Source organism: Tyto alba, unplaced genomic scaffold (genome assembly GCF_018691265.1).
Source record: "Tyto alba isolate M040663 unplaced genomic scaffold, T.alba_DEE_v4.0 Super-Scaffold_7, whole genome shotgun sequence".
NCBI classification, from domain to species: Eukaryota; Metazoa; Chordata; class Aves; order Strigiformes; family Tytonidae; genus Tyto; species Tyto alba.
Genome location: NW_024881328.1, coordinates 36,510,114 through 36,532,516, shown reverse-complemented (window position 1 = coordinate 36,532,516; position 22,403 = coordinate 36,510,114). Strand labels below are relative to the sequence as shown.

Here is a 22,403-nt window from a genome sequence, read left to right as displayed (position 1 = left end):
AAGGCTTAGTAGTGTAACAAAATATCAGGAAGGGCATTAGGACACTGAGAAGTGATAAGGGATCTGCAGTTTGAGACAGAAATGAATAATGAAAAAGAATTATTCACAGATATTTTAATTTGTATGTTTATTCGTTCCATGATCTAGGTCACTCAGTTGCTAATACAAGAAAAAGAGGAGTTTGGGGTTTTCTACTGCAGAGCACAAATTTAAAAAAATGCATACCTAGTCTGTTTTTCAGGAAGAGAAACAATATAAACAAAAAGGTACTGAGGAGGTCTGAAGAGGTAGGCAGCTCTCCTGAGTTGAAAGCTTGCTTTTTGTCCTGGTTTCGGCCAGGATACAGTTGTTGTTTCTCCTTAGTAGCTAAACTAGTGCTGCACTGGGGATTCACTATGGGATGTGGTATGAGAAGAATGCTGATAGCACACTGATGTTTTCAGTTGCTGCTGGGAAATCCAGGACTCCAACTCCCCGTGTCCTGCCCGTGTGCAGGTGCACAAGAAGCTGGGAGGGAGCACAGCCAGAGCACCAGGCCCAAAGTGGCTGAAGAAATATTCCATAGCATGTAATGTCATGCTCAGTATATAGAGGAGGGGGCAGCCGGGAAGGACGGGGGGGTCTCTCACTTCTGGGATTGCGATTGTGGTAATTTGGGTTTTTTTCAAGCTCGCTAGCCGGGAACGGGCTGGGTGTCAGTCAGCAGGTGGTGAGCAATTGCATTGTGACTTAACCCATTTCTACTTTCTATTATTGTTAATTTATTTTATTTCAATTACTAAACTGTTTTTATCTCAACCTACCAGTTCCCCTTCACCCCTCTAATTCCCTCCCCCATCCCCGGATGGGGGTTGGGGAGAGCAAGCAGCTGTGTGGTGTCTCTCTGCTGGCCTGGTTTAAACCATGACAGTTCTGTTGAAGCTTGTAATATATTATACAGCATCACGCGCTGTACTTCAGACAACTTGATTTCAAGAAACTTGCATTGATAGTACCTTTCATTATAAAGAACTGAGAGAGACAAGGACAGAAATGCATTTTAATATTCAGAGAAAGGGGACCCACAATTTACAGGGTGGGAAGTGGCAAGAAGCAAGAGTAATCAGTGGCAGCAGGAAGCTACCTATTGCGAGGTGGTAATTTTTGCAGTTCTTATTTGTTTTGTTAAAGTTTCATTACATCTTGTCAGTCTGTTGGCAGAGGATACATCATCAAAGGCCGATTGATATGTAAACACATTCACAGAATTCCTGTCAGGCTACAAAAAAAGGCAGTTTTAGGATTTGGAATACAACTGCCATCTGGGTCACTGGGGATCTGTAGCATGCTTTCTTTGTAAACTAGCTCAGTGGATGAAGTCTTTGAAGTCTAACTTGGAAAAATAGCGCAGGTTACTTTGTTATCTTGAAGGGTGCATATTTTTATATTTGCTATATCCTTCTGAGTGAATGGGGATTTGAGGCACAGTGTTACAGAGCAGGTAAGTCCTCTGTGTTTCTCTTGATCGGCTGCTGATAAATTCTGATTCCTACATCTAGCAATCTGGTGTGCTGTAGGGGCACCCAGATCCTGTGATCAAGAATTTCCATCGCATCATTGGGGTGCTCTTGAATAACACTTCTGTGTTCAGTAGGTTAAAACTGCCAGATCTAGCTCCTTGTACGTAATCCTAGCTGGCCAGAGGTGTGCCAGCTCACCTTGTGTGTGCTCCTAAACTGTCGTGTTCCACATGTGTCTACAAGAAGCTGTGGTCAGCAGGCTGCAAAGCAGCTATTGAATTTCTTGGTTTGGTTTTCTGGCACTAGTTGGTATAGAGAAAACATGAGGTTTGAAAGCAATTTTCATGCTAGCACATGCTTGAGGGGAGGATGTGAGTGTGCACAGCTTTACAGTCAGCACTGTGATAAGTTATAGAAGAATTTTGCTTTCTCTAAAAGTAATTAAACAATTACTTCTTAGGCTAAAGCTATTATTAGTACAATGATCCAAATTTTAAGAAAAGTAAAAGACTTTACTACTGGGAAAAGGGGGGAATTGATCTGAGGAAACACCAACCCAACAGCCCCCCCTCCTTGGGATGCTCACCAGATGATCCATATCAAAGGGTGGTAACTCCTTTGCAATGGAATGAGAAAGAACAGAATGGGCCATCTCTGGTATCCCTTGTCCTTGAGATAAGAGAGGAACTGAAACCACTGAGCCATAAAAGACAAAGGAGCTGCAAATTGGCCCAGACTTGAAGGACAAGGTGTACGTGACCACAGGACTGAAGAAAGAAGGAGAAAAGATTGTAGAAGGAGCCAGGAGGCGTGCTGAAGGTGTTGAAACCGGCAGCTGTGTGGATAAAAGGGGGTTTGAAACTTAAACAGTTTGGTGAGCCTGGACGGAGCTGCTACTCCTCGGCCACCCCAGCGCTGCATTTGCTCTCTTACCTTAATAAAGATTCATTAATCCATATTTGGATGTGATTGGCCTTAATCTACCTATAACAGCACTATGAAAGTGTATTTGCTGAAACAGCCTGTTCTGGGGAACTTAAGGTTTAAACGTGTGTCGTGGTTTAAAACCCGGCCAGCAGCCAAACACACGCAGCTGCTCACTCACCCTCCTCTGCCCCGGGGATGGGGGAGAGAATTGGAGGGGTAAAGAGGGACTTGCAGGTTGAGATAAAAACAGCTTAATAATTGAAATAAAATAATAACAATAATAGAAAGTAGAAATGGGTAATTCATAATGCAATTGCTCACCACCTGCTGACTGACACCCAGCCTGTTCCCGGCTAGCGAGCTTGAAAAAAACCCCAAATTACCACAATCGCGATCACAGAAGTGAGAGACCCCCCCGTCCTTCCCGCTGTCCCCTCCTCTATATACTGAGCATGACATTACATGCTATGGAATATTTCTTCAGCCACTTTGGGCCTGGTGCTCTGACTGTGCTCCCTCCTAGCTTCTTGTGCACCTGCACACGGGCAGGACACGGGGAGTTGGAGAGTCCTGGATCTCCCAGCAGCAACTGAAAATATCAGTGTATTATCAACATTCTTCTCATACCACATCCCATAGTGAATCCCCAGCGCAGCACTAGTTTAGCTACTAAGGAGAAAAATTAACACTATTTCAGCTGACAAAAGCTCAAGAGAATTAACGAATCTTTAGGAGTGCCCTCTCTCCCTAAGCCAGGTGTTTAGTAGGGAGATTTCATTCAAGCCGTAACTCATCTTTTCCATTGGCATAGGCACTGCAGATCATCCAGCAGAAGAGCTGGCTCCCTGGGGAAGGGCAGTCCTTCCAGACCACGTCTGTGGCTGCAGTACGGGTAGAGCATGTGCTGGTACAGCCCCACCACATCTCCCTTTCACATCTACAGAAGAGGCACTCTGTAGAGGGTCAACCTTCGTGAATGTATTGCCCTGTCATTTTAGAAGGGACGTAGATCAGGAAGGGATGATGCTTAGATGTTCTGTGTGATAGCGCATGTATGTGCTGTAGTGTGAGCAGGTTCTTGTGACTAGGCGATAAATAGGCACAGTCCAGTTATGTGTGGAGGGTGCTCCAAAAGCACCAGTTACCTTAAACGCAGCTTATGAGGTGGAACACAGGACAAACGTGGCACCAGCAGTTCTGTCAAAAAAGCATATTGTATGCTATGAATTTCATGAGCAGTTGTCAGTTGTCTGTAGATGATGTGAAGAAAATCTCCCATCTCAGCTGGACCAGCTTCCCTAACTTTCCAAATGATTCTGCTTGCCCTCTGGCTGTAAGCATATTATCCGTTCTTGCAAACAGATTACTGACAGGTCTGCAGTTTACAGCACAACCCTGGTGATGTGTGTTCTTGTCTGATGTAGCTCCTGGGACCCATCCTGTGTGACCTGCTGAGACTGATGGGGCAAGGGAGTGATGGTCTCTCCCACAGACCCTAGAGCTCACCTCATGCAGTCATGAATCCTGTCAGATTCCCATACTATCTTTATTCTTTCCCCTTCAATTTCTTGCCCTGAGGTTGTGATTATGCTTCATCATGTGGGCTTGAAGGGAGTCTCCACTGACTGAAAGACTTAAGTCAGACTTCAGGGCACAATTATTACCCTTTATAATGTGGAAATCACAGTGGATAGAGATGGATTACAGGGCCACATCCTCCTGCTGGACTTTCCACATGACTTCTTGCTTCAGCAGTCTGCATTTACTGTTGGTAGTGCCAGGTACCTAAGACAGTGCAGTTTACCAGTGGAAGAGGCAAGAGGTCGCCTCTCATTGGGACTAAATGGAAATAAATTGTGGCTCTTGGTGGGTTAGAGAGAAAAAAAATGTGGGCTCTCACCATCTGATTTTCCTTGTTCCATTTTGAAAAATGTGTTGGTTGTGGTGTGAGTCTTCTCTGAACTACTGACAGCTATAGCAGGTTAACCTGCAAATGGTGGTCAGATAGCTGTGGTAGGGAGTGGGAGTTTTGTGTTGAATATGATGCAGTGGTTATAGGGTATGAGTGCGAGGACATACTGAATGATGTGCATTAGGAGGTCATGAAGCAGCAAAATACAGACAATTTCAGAGCCACTTCAACACGTCCGCAGCATACTCTTGTTGAAGTGCATTATTGACATGACCACTGCACCCCAAAAGTGCTCGAAGGTCTGTAGACTGTTGTTCGATTAGTGAGTGCTTTAGTCTGTACAACTGAGTGTTTGCTTGAGCTCTTTTTACTAAACACGGTGTAGTTAGAGCCAGATAAGTTGGAGCACTGATCCATTAACATGCAGTTTATTTCAAAGAAAATAGTTGAGTTTAGGTTTCTTTTTTAGTTTCCAGATGGTCATTAATAGTCCATGTGCTTCTTCTGAAACCTTTTCTTCTGGTCAACCTATTTTTATTTCTTTATTTTTCATTAATCTTTTACTTGTGTTCAGCAATTGAGCTTTCCCAATGGAATGTGCATGTAGCTTCTAGGTTTCATGTTGTAGGTTTAGTTGCAAGTCTGAGAAACCCTTTCATTAGTCAAACTGATTTTACTTTCAGAATCATCAGTGTTTCTGTTTTCATTGACTGCAAATGCTACTGAGTAAGTCCATGCAAGATAAAGTGTACCTTTTCATCCCATTTCCTTAATAAGGCATAGAATTTGCATCAGCTTGTGAGTCCCCGATGATCGTAGGATGCTGTACTCCTACTATAACATCCAGCTTTATTTACTAAGCATATTAAAACCACCAGCTGAAATAAACCACGAGCAAGTGAAGATTATGTTTGCTCTGTGTGGGTTTTAATTTCAGTGTTGTCTGTGATTTGAGAGTAACTATGAGGATTTGGAATTGTGGAGGTGTTCAAGCTGTAGGGGAGGTATCGGGAGCACACTAGTCCAACCTGCTTGAAGCAGGATTGACACTGGGAGCTCTTTTCTGTCAGGCCACGAAAGCCTCCAGGAATGGAGAACTTCTGCACAACCTCTTCCAATGATTGCTTATCCTGAGAGAGATAAAAAATTTCCTCGTGTCCAGTCAGATGCTTCCCAGCAATTTGTGACTGCTGCCTTTTGTTATCCTGCCGTGCATCTCGACAGACAACTTGGCTCTGTCGTCTTGGTCAACTCGTGGGTATTGGAAGGCTGGTGATGAGGTCTCCCAAAGCCTTCCCTTCGCAAGGTTGACAAGGTTGCTTTCTTTCTGTGGGTCCAAAACTGAATGCAGTTTCTAGATGCAATCCAGCGAGCGCTAAATGTGAGGGATTAATTGCTTCCCTTGCTCTGTTTGCCATGCTTCTGTTGATGTGGTGCAGTGTGCTGTTACCTTCATCGCTTCCAGGGTGCACTCCTGGCGTGTTCAGCTTACTGCTCGCCAGGACTCCCTGGTGTTTTCAGCAGAGCTACTGCCCTGCCAGTCACTCTCTTGCAGGTACTGCTGGAAGGGGTCAGACTCATCGTTTTGAATTTATCGCTGTTGAATTTCATGAGGTTCTTTTTGGCCTGTATGTCCATCTAGGTCCCCCGGAGCATATTGACTGAATCCCCAACTTGTTGCCATCTACAGACTTCCAAGATACGTTTTGTGCCCTCTTCAAATCACTGACTTGGACTTGTACCTGACTGTGGGGTGTGTCAGCTGCTAATGTTTCTCTTGGAACTTCTGCATTTAATTTTGGGTAGACTACTTTGCTCTAATGCAGGTGAATTAGAAGAAAGTGAAATTATATGCTCTGCTGCATATTTGGGGCTGGTTTATAAGTATCACGTATACAGTTGGCTCAGTGTGTTGAAATAGATACTAGTGCATGGCATGGACTCTTGCTTAAGAAATTTGGCAAGACACCAAATTTATTTATTATTAATTATTATTAATGACTTCATATAGGCAAGGCTTCCAAATGAAACTGATTGGGAAATTCTTATGTAAGTTATTTTCTATGAGGTAGCAGATCTGTTTGATAATTTGTGTTAACATGAGCTAAACTAGCAAAAAGGTCAATGATGTCAGGTATTGGAAAATATGGGCTGCTTTGCTGGAATGAATAAGGAGGTGCTTGCCCCCTCCAACTGTTACAGACACTAATGGAATTATGAGGTTTTTTTCAGGTCATTGTGAAAAATACTTCTTCCTCTGTTTTGAAGCCTTGCATTAAGTGACTGAACAGGAGAAATGACTAGTTTTATGTTGGGTAAATGCGGGGCATCAGTGAAGCGTGTGTTTGGAACAATAAAAGCTGTTCATCATGTGAATTATGCCTTGTGATAAATATCCCAGGAGCTTATTTCATTGTTTCTGAGAGCAAGGGAGAAAATTTACTCTCACTGGGCTGAAGGAGAGATTTTCTTGAGATTATAGACCACTGATGTTGAGAAAATCCTCTAATTAAGTTGACTGAAATAGAGAACTAGCAAAACATTTGAGATACTGCATAGTTCTGGTGCTGTGTTGGGCAAAAGAATCTGTCATGGTTGTTTGCCTCTTAATTAGCTGTCAGATTCCTTTCCCCCCTTTTGGTTTCTTTGTGATTTTATTTTTTTTCCTAAGCATAGTATAGAAAACCTGTTCTTCTACAACTCTGTCTCCTGGATTCTTCAGTGTTTCATGGAATAGATTGTCTCAGAAATACTTCAGTGGATTTGTTTCTCCCCAGTCCAGTTGGCACAATATAAGAGGTGCTGAATGAATCTGAGTGTTTTTTGGGGAAAAAAACAGTGTTTACTGTCCCATTTTTAGTCTTGGTGTGAATAAAAGTATTTTCATCATCCTAGAAAGATTTCTGTGGAGCTAAATTGTTTTTCAATTATTCTCTACAGGAATTTGGCCACTTGCTGGGAAGGGAGAGCTTGTGTGTGTGGTGGTGTGTTTGTTGTAGACAGAGTTGGTGGGCAGCATGTTCATCTCTAACAGCTGATCCTGGAGCACTTTATCTGGTGCTGAGCTGCAGAGAGGCAGTAAGGATTCAAAGTGGCAGTAGCTGAATCATTAATATATGCAGTATTGCTACTTACCTCGATGGCAGCCATGTATGCAGAAGAGTTATATTATTCTGGGGCTGTCTTGATTCAATTGTTTTGCTTTATCCTGCAATCTGATTTGACAGATCCTTCTCCTCCTTTAAACTCTTTTTATGGCATCTGTAGAATTTTACTTAATTAGTAGGAATCTGCAATTGTTTTAATCTGCAATCATTTTTCTAAAAACTAATCTCGTATTGTTTTGTGATTTTTTTTTTTTTTTTTCTTGATCAATCAGTTTATGGAACTCAACTTTAATAAAAATGAGATAGTAGCTTGTTGGGTGCTCTTCAGCGACTACTGAATTAAAAAATTCCCATCCCACATGTACAAGACTACAGTTAGGAAATATTGGCCTGCAAACTTTCAAATGTGTTTTCTCCAAGTATGTCTTTACGCACTGGCCACCTTCCAAGGGATTAGATGATCTTTTTCTATAAGTGAAAGATAAACATTGCTGGAGCATTGCAACTAACTTTCTTTAAGCAGTACTATGAGATTTTTGCAGCTCTCGGAGAAGAAAATTATTTTCAGCAAAGAATAACAACCAGCATGTTATGGGATAATGTCACTGAATGCATCAGTAGTTTTCCTTTGTGATTAGTGAGTAATATGCACAGACTTTTGAATTACTAGTTTGTAGGTTATATTATGCCACTTGGAGTTTATACCCACATATCTGTTTTAAGATTAAAACCTTCAGGGCATTAAATGTCATGTTTGAAAAGGCTACTTCTTTGGTTTTTTGTACCTTTATTTTATTATTTTTTTCACTCTGCCAAATCAAGGGGATGTTTGAACTTGCACAGATTTTTTTCAGCTAACTCCCCTCGTTAACCACCATGAAGAATTACATGAGACAAATCCTGTACCTAACCCATTAGGTTAAAAAAAGATGATTCATGCCACAGAGTTACTGGGATATTCTTCCTCTGTCCACGTACATTGACTGTTAAACGGTAGCTTTGACAAGTCATTAGAAATTCTCTAAGAAACGGTCTCATTTTGTCAAGGAGATGATGCTGAATGATTTATTTTTTTCTGTTCCATAATGAAGATTTGATTGTAAAGTTCACGAGTGGGAAACACATGTTGTTTGCATATCACCTAATATGCACTTGCTCATTTTTTGTGAGGGTATGTAATATAATGTGGGTATTTAAGATAATATGTTTAAAATGAAGTATTATGCAGATTTCGATGTTTCCCTTCTGTACTTCTTTTCCCAGTGTTCTATAACAAAGTGTGAATTCTTAATTTTTTTTTTTTTCATTCCCTGAACTCTGCTGCAAGGTAGAATGATACAGGCAATCATTTAAAAAAAGCGAAAGAGCAGCATTACAGGTTTAGTACTAGCCAATGAGTAAACTGAGATAAAAAAAGTCTTATAATGGCCTCTGAAATGTTTGGGCAAAAGTGTTTTGTTTTGTAGCCTTGTAGGCTTCAGGAGCTCTATTACTGGTATTTACTTGCTCACTTAAATCTCGTTCACTTAAAAATTTATCTTTATTTGGTATATGTTCTATTTAAGACTTTTGGTCTTGTAATATTAATTTATCTCACCTATCTAAGATTACAGAAGATAATGTTTAAAATAAATCAATTCTAAATAAGTGAAGCTCTGCAGACTTCAGTGTGTTGTCTCGTCTGATGCATATCGCCAGAAAGGTGAATTTCTCAGCTTCCATCTTCCATAGTAACCAGAGTTCTGAGAACCAGGCTGGCTGGTACAGCAGAGTAACAGCAAATAAAAATGCAAAGTTGCTATGGTAATTGTAATTGTCGTAGCTTCACTTGCAGGTGTCAATTTTTAATTTTATTGAAATTCTTACAATTTATGCCAGTATACCAGTACAGCAAGACATGTGAAATACAATTCTATAATGAAAATTCTGTGTTATTGTATCCTGTGAGTTCATGTGTTCTGTCCTGGGTGGTGAAACATTCTGATTTTAATATGCAGGTTGACTGAAGAAGGCATCTAATGGTGAAAAAACATCATGCGACTACTTACCAGACTAGTACCTTACAGCAGTACATGATAGGCACCTAAAACTATTCCAGTGGGGTTTTATAAAGACGTATGTATACCATGCAGTGTTAAAGGAATACAGGGGCAAAAATCCCATCTAAATTTCATAACTGCTTTCAGGTCTAAATTGCATACCTCTTGCTTAGGTAGCCCATAAAAATATACAAAGGGAAGTATTTGTTTTGTTGCTATTTTAAGTACCTCACTAAGTCCACTTGAAAGTGCCTGGGGGTATGCTCCTGCTGGAGAAGTTAGTTGTCAGCAGCTTTATGGATTAGCCTGGTAACATTCTTGCCTGGTTCTTACAAGCATGATCATTCCAGGAAGGTGTTTATTGATTATGCAGTAGTAATCATGAAGGAGACAGCCTATAATGATCTCTTTTATTGTATTGATTTTGTAGGACCTTAATTTTGTCAATATTTGGCTTGTGTCAACACTTGTGGAATGAATGTCGTGTTTACTCAGTTTCTTTATGCGTCTGGTTTGAGATCTTAGTTGGAAGTATAACCATTGACAATGGTATTATTCAGCTGTTGGTCATAGCAGAAGGTTGTTTTGTTTGTTGTTTTTATTTATTTATTTAAATGACTCATGAAATGAGTCCACTCGTATACAACTGAAAATGTTAAGCTGAAATTGTTAATTTACATAGGCAATAGTACAGATTTCAAACTCTAAGGCTGTTCAGATCCTAAAATAATCTGAATCCAATAAAATAATTACAAGCCCTAAAATTTACATGTTTGAAGTGTGGTAATTTTTTTAAAAAATGTGAACTCAGGGTAGTGCTGCAGGCTGTATCTGTACAAGTGTGTCATGGGAGTAGATAGCTGGAATGTTATGCAATGTCTATTTGAAAAACACCAGGAATTGCTAAACTCTTTCACTTCCCTGAAGAATTAACTCATGCTAGGCAAGTACATCCTCTATCAAAACGTGGTAGCTAAAGTTTGCCAGTGTTGAATGTTGGCCATATTTAGTCCTGATTAAATTTAATCTTTAAGTTGCTTCTGAATTTGGAGGAACCAATTCTGAAAGTTATGGGGAAATAATTTTTTTTTTTTTTTTTATTGACACTAACCTAATGACTGTTCACTGCTTTGGAAATTATTTCAGTGCCTAAGTACTAATGAGGCATACGTTTAAACTAACATCTGAGGGCAAGATTTCTATTAAGAATGTTTTGTCATTTTCTTTACATCCCTTTTTAAAAAACAAACAAACCACCATTTCCTCTTGTTGTTTGCTTAAGGTTTGTGTTTATATATGCACACACATACATACAAAACATAAAACCCTGCAACATGTTGGTATAAAAGGAAAATAATTTTTCTGGTTAGGTGAAACAAAATTGTAAGTAAATAAATTCAATTTACAACTTTTTCGTAAAAACATCAGTGAAAATTCAATGTTAATTCTATATAAAGAAATGGTGCTAAGTCTATAACTAATTTTGCTGGAAAAAAAAGACAACCTGTAATGTATGACTGAGAAAAAGTCTATTTCTACAGTAGTGTGATTTTTAAAATTTATTTCTCTTTGCTATCAAAATTCCTTTTAGAACAGAAAGAGGTCTTGTTCTTATATGTAAAATATATGACACTCTTTCCAGTATTTCAGTAGGTGGTCAGCTTCTCCGTACTGTCTGAAACAGTTTTGTTATAGCATGAAACTGGATTTGGGGTCTGATTTGAACTAAATAATTAGTCTTTGACCTACTAATTTGCTTAGAACCTTGAAGTTTGCTCTGGATCATGTGCTAATTTGCCACAGGCAATCCCCTGTAGTTTTTCAGCCTGCTAGATTTGAAGTCTCCATTTAAAGTGTGCATCCTGGTGGGTTTGATTCAATGCGTTTAATTTAATGTAATGCATTTATCACTCTCTTTTTAGTTTATGAATGTTGCAGAAAACCTCATCTTTAGAAAAGTATTGATCTTTCTTCATGATCAGCGATCTCATGGGCTAAAATATTACAGGGAGTTGTCATCATAGAGGTTGTTCCAGGATGGGAGGAAGGAGACTGAGCAGAGCTCTGCTGAGAAGAGGACGGTATGAAAGGCATGGAGAAGTAGGAACCGGGAAAGGTAGTTTTCAGACAGCAACAAATGAGCGGAAAGCTGTGGGACCAAGTAGGAGATATTTTTATTTGAGCTTACAGTAGATTGTTGGGTTTACATCTTTACTACATTGCTGTTTTGTTCAGCTTTTAAAAGCAAACGTATCAAGTTGTCGTCTGGAGAGATGCAGCCTAGTCTTGAGTTGGAACTGAGGAATCCAGGATAGAGTGTGAAATGTTTTCTGAAGTACTGCTGTTTTGTCCCAGTAAGGGGGGAAGAAGGGCCAACTGAAGACTGTAGTAGTATGTGCTGCAATAATGTATCAACATGAATGAGCTTCTAGTAAAACACTTCCATTTTTTTCTTACCGATGTAGAGATGCTATAGGACTCTGTTGCTCTAGTCTGTTTGTAATTATCACAGTACATGCTACTGAAGTAAGGAAGCATTTCACTGTATCTGAAGTAATGCTTTATTCTAAGCAAATGTAAAAGGAAACGTTTGAAAAGCTCTCAGAGTTGGAATATAATTCTTATTTTTCCCAACAAAAGCTTACCGGAGTAGCCTGATGGGTGACAAATGCCCCACTTAGGTTAACAGTGTGTTCCATTTTTTATTAATTTCTAATCTGTTACGGGTTTTCTCTTGACTGTGAAGCAAGTGTTTGCTGGAGACATCTAGATTTGACAAGATTAGGTTAAAGTGACTCCTGTAAAATGACTGTAACAGCCTTTCTCTGTGTAAAAGACACTGCTTGCCCCCCTCAGGTCTTGCCTTATCTCCTTCATAATTGGGATTTTGTCGATTGCTTCTGTGGAAGTTGGTTGACCAGAAATAGGGCAATGGGAATACCATGCTGTCCCGCTTTTCCAGACCCTGTTTTGCTGCTTTTTCCCTGGAAGTTAGTAATGTATTTTGAGCCACTGCAGAAATTTTTGTCAAAACTGTTCTTTTAAATATACATCTTAATGTCCAGTTTTGCATTAAAATATTTTAAGGGAGTGCTAAGTTGCAGAACTGTACTGTATAGATTAGGTGGTGGTATTGCCTCCATAGGATTGCCTGTTGATATACAGATGGAGCAAATGTTGCTTAGCTCTGGGCTCCAATTTATTTAATATTTCTTTTTTTCCAGTATATTTGCATTGCCTAAAAGCAGTTTTCTGGAAGTCTCTGTAGTTGAACACTATTGCACAGTATCCCTGACATATGGCAATACAATGTCAATATCTTCCTTTTCCAAAGTGCATTTCAAGGACCAGTCCCTACCTGCTTTAAAATTAGAGTAATCATGCTGCCATTTTGCTTAAAGATCAGCCTAAACAAGGGCAAGTTTTAGACGTTGCTGTAACCTGGGTCTGTCCTTAGGCACCCATGTTCTTTACCGGTCACTTCATAGTTAGTTAGTTACATGGCTGTTTGCGAGCTAGATGGAAGTTTTAACTCCCAGAGTGACTCTGGAGAGGAGTGGTACAACTTCCAACCTTGTGCTAAGTGCAAGAATGAATGTGTCAGCTAGCTGTCAACTTTCAAGTGTTTTCTCCTTTCAGCCAGGTGAAACGATTGTATTTGTTATCCTGTACGTGTGTTGCTCTTACCGAAATCGAAGGTTCTCATTTCCAGAAAAAGTAATTTTTACAGCTGGTTACATGTGTTTGCTGGATTTCCTCAGACCTTCTGTGAACTATGTGCGGCTCTTTGCTTCTCAGTTCAGTTATAATGTGTTGAAAATAAAATCTGTAGAATGTACTTGTAACTAATATAGACAGAGTTAAAATTGCACAGGGTGATACATCTGCGCTATGTTTTGTATTTTAGTAGTATTCCTGTGTCATTTTAGGGAGGAAAAATAATTTTCTGCATTTATTTTATGCTATTTTTTTTAAATCAGAGCAGTGTAAGTAGCATATAAACATCTTTTTATAAAGAATCCTGTAATTTAGTTTTTGAATGAGATAATATGTTTAAAGTTTGGGGTATATAGAATTAGCATCATAGAACAGTTTGTGTTGGAAGGGACCTTAAAGATCACCCACAGTTCCAACCCCCCTGCCCCGGGCAGGGCCCCCTTCCCCCAGCCCAGGGTGCTCCCAGCCCCGTCCAACCTGGCCTTGAACCCTTCCAGGGAGGGGGCAGCCACAGCTGCTCTGGGCACCCTGGGCCAGTGCCTCACCCCCCCTCACAGGGAAGGATTCCTTCCTTATATCGAATCTGAATCTCCCCTCTGACAGTTTAAAACTGTTACCCCTCATCCTATCCCTATGTGCCATTGTAAAATAATTGGTGTAGAGTTAGAAATGTCTTTATACATGTACATGCCCATCTGTATGTAGGATCTGTATATGACCGTGTGGACTGAGTCAGCAGACAAGAACACTGATAGCTAGCAAATGAAGACTACGTTAGGATGTATGGGTTACTAATGAGATTTGCAGGTTATTTGATAGCCACGAGAAGCATAATTGAAAACTGGTCAGAGAGCTTATCCTAGTATTTGACAATAACTGTCAGTATATAGCCATAAAATAATTACTAGAGTTTAGGGGTCATCTATTATGTCATTTTAATGCACTATGCAGGGCAGAAAAATCTGTACTGTGTCAATGCATTGTACCTTAATAAAGAACAAAAGGTAACCGCAGACTGATGGTGCGCTGTGGTGAGGAGGGCTGACTTCAGCATTAAATCATTCCTGTGTCAGTTAGCTGCTGCCACAGCTCACCTTCATGTACATGGATTTTTAATGGTCTCTAAATGTATAATAGGCTTTTACTTCTTATTGATACACTTTTGTAGTTTGGCATTGTCATTAGTGTACTTTTAAGGAAATTTTAAGAAGTAATGATTGGGGGGTGTGGGCAGGAGGATTGCTTCTATATGACCTTTTTTTTACTAAAGCCAGATGTATGTTGACTGTGTAAATTCTATATTTCATTGATTTAATTTTTTTTCCCCCCAGTGGTGAAACCTATTGCAATACTGCATGTGTAGTAAAACCCGATGCTCTTGGAACGTGTGATTTCTTCTTTACAGATCAGTGCACCTTTCATATCCCTAATTACATTAAGCCAAAAAATATGGTCTTCTATAAATGGCAAAGATGGAAAAATGATTGTCCAGTCATCTAAGACCAAGCAAATTGCACAGCGCACGTTTTATCTGTCTGGTTAGTTGGGAGCATGGTAATACAGCCTAGGCAGTTCCCATAACACACAGGTAAGCGTGTGCCTTTTCTGGCGTGGGTTTAAACATCGCTAGGCTAGGATGAGAAAAGTTGCCTCTGAAGGAAGGAATTAAGTAATTAATTGTAGTTATTGTCACTTCCACTCCGTAACATAATTGTTTAATTGGGTAGTTGTGTGTTTGAGTAACTGCCTCCTTCAAGGTATAGAACCTCTTTTGCTATAGGACCTTGGTGATAAATAGGAAAGGGGACTTATGCCTGTGTTGCAGAATGTGTAGGAACACTCCCTGGGCAGTGCCCCACTGCTGTATCTCAGTGTTAATGATCTGTGTAGTTTGGAATATAGTGGTGCCTGTAAGGTCTCTGGCCTTGACCATGTTAAGTAAATCTCAGATAAATATGGTAACCAGATGACCCACTTATCTGCAGGTGAAGAATTATGAGCAAATTGCATAGCGGTATTACAAAGAGATTTTTTTTTTTTTTTTTTTTTTTTCAGTGTAATGTAAAGTTTTGTACCCAGCTTGCAATTCCAAGCAGTTGTTTGGCTTAATTCTGTGATACGATTTCTGAGTCAGGGCAGTGATGTGAAGCCAAATTCTAGGCATTAGACATTGTTGCTGGAAGAAATGAGGTATTTTACTGGCTGCAATATTTCTGAAGTAGCTAAATGTGGTAGAAGGCCTTGTTTCCCTTTGTCTAAACTGCTGCATTTGTATGAACATTTATCAGCAAGAGTTTAAGTGCCATAGAAGCTGGCATTTTCAGTGGACTTGCCAAGAGACAAATTTCCCCTTGTCTGAAGCAGCACAAATCAAATTAGCTAAGACTGAGTTCTTCTTTCTATTTGTAAGAGTTCTGTCAAATATGTTTAATACAGAGCTGACCCACTTGCATTTGGCAAGTGTTACTGACCAGAAAGAAGCTGAAGTTTCATATATTTTTTAATTTATTAGCTTTGGTTTTGTTAAGCAGTTAACCAAGAGTTCATTTTTGCATCTGAAATGCTTTTCAGTACATTTTATTGTGGTTAAAAAACCCCACCACAGTCTCCATCATATTTGAGACTTAAAAGGGTCCTTAAGAACTTGTGCATTAAGATCTTTATAAAAAGAAGGGGAAAAAAAAAAAAGCAGGACTTTCTTTGCAAGTTAGATGTCATGAGTGTTAATATGACATTGTTAATAACTCAGTGCTGTTAATTATGTCTGATAAATTTGCACAGTTAATGCATGCAAGGCGTGTGAGGGCATTGATTTGAGGAGGGAGCTGGTCAAGGGATGTCAAACTTGGAAAGATACAGCTCGGTCATACAGGCAGCAGGCAGTCTGAGCTCTTAGGACCTGATGATTGTTTTGCTTTTAATAAGGCTGTTACAGCTGGCCTGCTGTAGGATGCTCTGCTACGCTCCCTTTTATACAAAAACAATTGTGAAACGTGGCTGGGGGAGGGGATTGTTGTTACTGTTGGGTTCTGGCTTTTTTAACTGGGATTTTTTACATATTGTCATTTCAGTAGCGTTTGGATTCAGAGGCATAATCTTGTGTCCTCATGTCTTCTGCACTGTTACTGTCGAGGAATGGAAAGATATGGTTTTTTCTTTTTTTTTTTTTTTTTTTTTCCAAATGTCTTTCCAAAATCATTGCACACAGATTTCACGTGGCTTGTAGGCACAGTATATTCTGGTTGATATTAGAAAATCTAAATGATTTTCTCTTGTATATAACTTGCAAGGAGGGAACAACTCCCAGCCCATTGGCATACTTTCTCTTGTCAGAAGGCTCTTGTGTTAGCACAAAAGCTAAGTCCAGAACCAAGGAGAGCTAGGGATCCAATCTTCTTTAATCTTTGTCTTAATATTAATGGGTATGAAGTGAGCACTTTTCACTTGAGTAACTGCTACTTACATATGACAGTAATACGCAGGTAATTACTTTCAGAGCTTGCATTGTATAAGACTGTTTTCACATGGGAGACCTTTGTCTCCATAACCCCCACCCCCCACCCCCCACCCCCCATGATTAGAGTCTGCATTTACAGCCTCACTTCTGCATCTTCCCAACACCATTTCAGGCAGAGTATCAGTTTTGAGAAATGCTGTGGCAATTTCTGAACCCATAGGAGAAGGAAATAATCAAAGTTGGATGTGGCTAAAAGCAGCTGATGGTATTTGTCAGTTCACTATGAGAAAGAGTGAAAATAACATAGCTTCCTACATTTTTGCAGTTGTTTTGTTTTTTTTTTTTTTCAACAAAAAGCTTCTAATAGAAAGCTTCTAATAAAGTGGATTTTAATATGGCTGTAACTGAAGAAGATGAGAAGGAGAATTTTTTTTGCAGAAAATAACCTTTGAATTTACTAACAGCTGGAGGAGGAATGTAGCAGTTCCCCCACCCCTGTGTTTTTCATTAGGCTTTGTTATCAGGAAATAGAAAAATACACATTAAAAGTGTGAAATGATTGAAAGAAAGTGTGTTTCTATTATTGGTTTTCATTTTTTAATGACTTATTTCAGCTGTTAATGCTAGGTTCTTTTTCTTCTGACTTGATTTTAGATGTTAAAATACTAGTTTATACCAGGCATTTCTGGTATTGGTTCCTACTGGCATGAACTCAAATTTTGTACTACTGAATTTCTTATTTCTGAAATACCATTTTATGAGAGATTCCTGGCTTCTAAGCCATTACAGGATCAGAATATTGTACACAGTCTGTTTTTTCCTTTTTAGTAGCTTTTTAAATAGCCATTGGCCAAGGACAAATGACCTATCTTCCAAGGTTTGGAAACCACTGGAATCATGCTACTATATGTGTAACTGGTTCAGTGCCTGGAAGATGTGTTTAGTAGCCATAATTTGCTTACATGGCATAAATATTTTTTAAATCATTATGTGGTTTAAAAATCGTCTAGCAACGGCAATTTAAAAGCATTTTTGTTCTTGAAATATCATGCATAAGGAAAAAAAGATGACATTGGTCTAAAATTATTGTGCATTTTTTGTTTGAGTCAAATATATTTGAGTATCAGTAGGACCACTAATCTTTTTTAGAAAGTATAGATTAATTTGCACAAGGAGATTTAGATTTTTCTGTAATGATGTAGAGAATCAAGCTGGCACAGCTGGTAAGTTTTTGCTGTGTATGTGATAAATAGTAGTAAGTTGAGGCCAATGTAGTTTTTCTTTTGTGCAGGTCATTTTTTGCTTGAATATATGGTATGCTCCATGCATACAGTAGATCTAAAAAAAATACTTATTTCAGAGAGGCTTAACTTGGATGTCTTCACTATGTACTGGGGGTTTCTTTTGATGGATTACACTCAGCTTCTCAAGGCCTTTACATTTAAATCAAGGTCAATGGTAGTAATCCCTTGGTGCAATGTCAATCTCAATTATAGAAGAGATAACAGTGAAACTGAACTGCAATTTTATGTAGGTGAATTTCAAACAAACTTAGTCTGACATTTGACCTAAATAGAAATAAATATTCACAATTAATGTATTTGAAAATATTTGCACATAAAGTAGTGCAGTGATGTTGAATAGTAGTATGTCTATAACCAAAATAATGGAAAATTGACGTTATTTGGAATATTTTTAACAGTGGTCCATAGATAATTTAATTTATGATGATAACTTAATTTCACACTGGCAATAACATGGAATTCTGTTCATTGTCATGTACTTGCTGTCTATGAAAAGATTCCCTAATAGTTTATGTACAATCAAGGTGGGAGATAAATGGAATGTAATTCAGAGCATCTTGAGACTGTTGTTCAAGCGGACTTACTGTTTTCAGTATACTGCTCAGTCACTGTAATTACGATCTCTGCAAGACACTAGCTATTGTGAAGGAATGTCAGATCCTTTAGTTAGCGGTAGACAAGTGCTATTTAGAAGTTGTAATACAGAAAGGTGAAAACTAGACCAGAAGTGTAAATCTGGTGGGAGATGATAGATAGATTAAAACAGTCAAGTGTCTGGATGCATTTATTGTACATGTATAAAAATAAATGTGTTATCCTACAGTCTGTAGGCATTAGATTCTGTGTTTTTAGAAACTCAAGGTGCATCTTAAGATATGTGACCCAAGCCAGGGGTATTGGATAAGAAGACCATCTGTATTAGCAGTGTGATACTACAGAGCACTCATAAGGCACACTGCGTCTCACATTGTCACAGGCGCATTGTTCAAGCTTAAAGAAAAAGGGAAAGAATTGGTTAGTTATTTTGGTTTTGTTTGTGGTTTAGTTTTTTGTTTGTTTGTTTGTTTTAACTGGTTAGGCATTATATTTGTTGATAAACATTGCTCATGAACTGCTACAAAAGGGAAACACTTTTTGCCATCCTTGTGCCTCATCTCAAGGTGTTTTACTTCCCCCTTCTCTGTGGTATATAACTGTATGATTACCCCTCCCTTTCGCCCGAGCCTACCTTTTGTTGAGGGGGAGATTCACTGTACAGTGGATGAGTAGCTAAGGTGTAAACCCTAGGATTTCTTTAAAAATTTTTATGGTTCTTCATTGCGACGTAGTATGACCTCCTGTTTTTTCTTTCTATTAATAGGATCTGTTTTTACCCTAAAAGTTCAAGTAAATGACATCACCAGTCATCAGTACCTACGACAAGCGGTTGTAGAAGTGTTTGTTAACTACACGAAGACAAATTCCACTCTTACTGGAAGCAATGGAGCAGTATTAATAAAAGTTCCTTACAAATTAGGATTAAGTTTAACTATTGTATCGTACAAGGATGGCTACATGTTAACACCTTTGCCTTGGAAGACTGGGAGAATGCCAAGTATGTAAGCGTCTTAACAGTCCTATTATTAAACAGTATCTGTTAGTAATTAAATTGCTTTCTTCCTCAGCAGTCTGGGTAGTTACTGTCAACTGAAAATGACTGAATGAAGCCGGTCAAGGGAGGTGGTGCCTGACAACGCAGATGCAAGGGTGAATGATCTGTTAGACTTGTCAAAATTCATGTTATTGTAAAACAGACAATAACCCTTTGTAACTCTTAAGTACATTATATTGCAATTCCTTGAGTGTATTCTGAGAAATTGTTTACCTAGACTTAGCAAAGGGCTGGTAATGTGTTTTGACAAAAATCAGGTCTCTAATGATTCCTGGAATGCCAGTGCTTTGAGTCCGATGTAACAGGTATAACCTGTTGTTACAGTTTTCAGCAGTGTTTTCTCATGAGTTTTCTTGTTTAACTATTGCATGCTTTTAAAAAGTGATTTTTTTTTTTTTTTTTTTTTTTTTTTTTAAGATACTAACTCTTAAGAATTCTAGTCACTTGTTTGTCCATAGAAGGCATAACACAGCAGCAAACATGCAACAGAGGTCTTCCTGCCTAACCACTAAAATTCCTGCTCTGGACAACAGGAGTAATTTACTTATCCGGTCTTCATATACTCTCTTTTTCTAACTGCTCTTTTCACTATTTCTTCAGAATTGGAGGTCTTACAAGACTGTTTTCAGTTGCACAGTGTAACAGATATTATCACTTTCCACAGTATACTCGTCTGTGACGCTTTCACTGTTTCCACAAAGTCAAGCTAATATATGGCTGTTTGAAGATACTGTCTTAATTACTGGAAAACTGTCTGGTAAGTTCATTGCATACAGGCCATAATCTTAACACTTTGTGATAACCATCTGTACACATACCAAAAAAAAAGTAAAAGTTAACCATGTTCATATTCTCATATAATACCTATCTACTCAAAGCCAGATTTTCAGTTAATTGTGTAGCTGTATGTGCGGCTGTGACAAGTGCTAGACTGGAAATAAAAGAACTGGAGAGAATATGGGTGGAAACAGGTTGTTATGCTGAATGGATTTCTGAACAGTAATAAAAACAGTTTGTGCGTTTTACCATTGCTAAGACAAAATACTATTCTTTTACAGATGCCAAATCACAACCAAGTGTTCAGTTTCCAAAATTTTTAATTAAGCTTCCAACAAATCACCATATTACAAATGTTACAGCCTATCTGACAGTGCCAGAGCAGTTTTTGAAAGTGGACAGCTTTCTCTATACAACAGGAATTCTTCTAAATAAATCGGGTATGTAAGTATGTTGTTTAGGAGTATTTTTAAAAGAGGAAATCTTCAAATCATAATGCATGTGACTGCACAGTTTCACAAAAGCATATGCTTAAATTAAAAGGGCCTGAACCTGCTTCCATTGCATTAAATCACAAAGCTTTGTTGTATAGCAGTAAGCTTCTAAACACACCAGGTAAGTAACTTATGCTACTCTTTATCTTATTCCATGTAGTATGAGGATATAACATATCTTATTGTGCTGAAATATTCCTTAAGAGTCTGCTTATTATATGTACACACACACACACACGTATGTATGTTCAGGATTTCATGAGACTGTGGAACTAGTTTAGTAAACAGCTTAAAAGTAGGGTTACAGCCAGAGTGTAAACTAGGTGAACCTAAAGAAATCAGTGAAACTTCAGCTCTGGGGTTTTGTGCATTTTCTGTAGAATGGGTGGCTCCAAGAGCTTTAGAGCTAGTGTAAAAATTGTATGGAAGCTCTAGTTTGGCTTGCAGACAGTTCATCTGTGTAGGCCTGTATGAGACCAAGTAGTCATCACTATGTATACAGAACACAATTGTAATAATGCTTTCTCTACCTCTGTTTCACTGGAGAAAGCAGTAAATGGTTTCATGAGTCATTATAACTCTGCTCATATGCAGTTGGACCTTTTCGTATTTGTTATTCTCTCAGATTTTTTTTTTATTTGCATAAATATAATAATCTCTGGTAGATTGTACTGTGTGCAATTCCATCTTTCTTTTGTTCTTTTCTTTCTATTCCCAGTGGGCCTGAAGCCATGAGGGTCTTGAATTCATTTCAGTACACGAGGAGGCCACTACATGGCTTATTTGAACTTGTCATGCTCTCTTCTTTCATTTTAATTGAATTAAAATCATCATATGTATTGCTAACTTGACTTACATATTTTAAAGCCTTTCTTATCTATATTTCACCCTTTTAAATGTAAAGCATAGGAGAATAAGTGGTGTTTCTCCCATTTGACTTTTTCTTTCAATCTGTCTGGCTGTGTTTTAAATTATTCATATACTCCTAAAGGAATAGGCTTCCTTTTAGGGCAGGTGGAAGATAATTGATATCTGATACACCAGAAGTTTTCTCACAACCAGCTTCTAACAGCTTGCATAGATGTAACATTATTCTGGTACTTACTAATTCTGTTTCAGCTGCTTTCACCATCCTGTCATTGCACATTCTGAAGTATTTGCAAATTAGTTTAGGGAAGGCAAAGGAAACAAACTTTCAGGCTGCATGGTAAAGCTTTGTATATGCAGCATTTCCACTGAGTGCCTTGACAGGCCTCATGATTAACTATTCGGTTAATTATAACTGCCAAATTAGAAAGTTAATCCTTACAAGAAAGTTTAAGAGGACTGTTCCAGCTAAGGAGAAATGCAGCAGTCATATGTGTCTTTGCTTTGATTCAATGTTACATATATTGCGATTACACAAAAAAAATCTTACCTATATTTCACATAGGTTAGCTCTTTTGTAATCAAATTATCTGAGGGGAAAAACCCTTCTTCCCTTACCCGCAAGACAAGTTTTGCCTACTCATTGGTTCTA

The 22,403-nt window shown here is 38.6% G+C and overlaps 1 protein-coding gene across 1 annotated transcript in view; it reads left to right on the top strand.

The window, feature by feature from the left end:
• The window catches only part of FAM171B (family with sequence similarity 171 member B), a 44,530-nt gene that overhangs the window by 5,578 nt on the left and 16,549 nt on the right, over positions 1-22,403 (top strand). Inside the window, exons 2-4 of the mRNA XM_032995206.2 lie at positions 19,323-19,556; positions 20,278-20,370; positions 20,672-20,830. Coding sequence (XP_032851097.2) covers positions 19,323-19,556; positions 20,278-20,370; positions 20,672-20,830 — 486 coding nt within the window. The remainder of the gene's footprint in view (positions 1-19,322; positions 19,557-20,277; positions 20,371-20,671; positions 20,831-22,403) is intronic.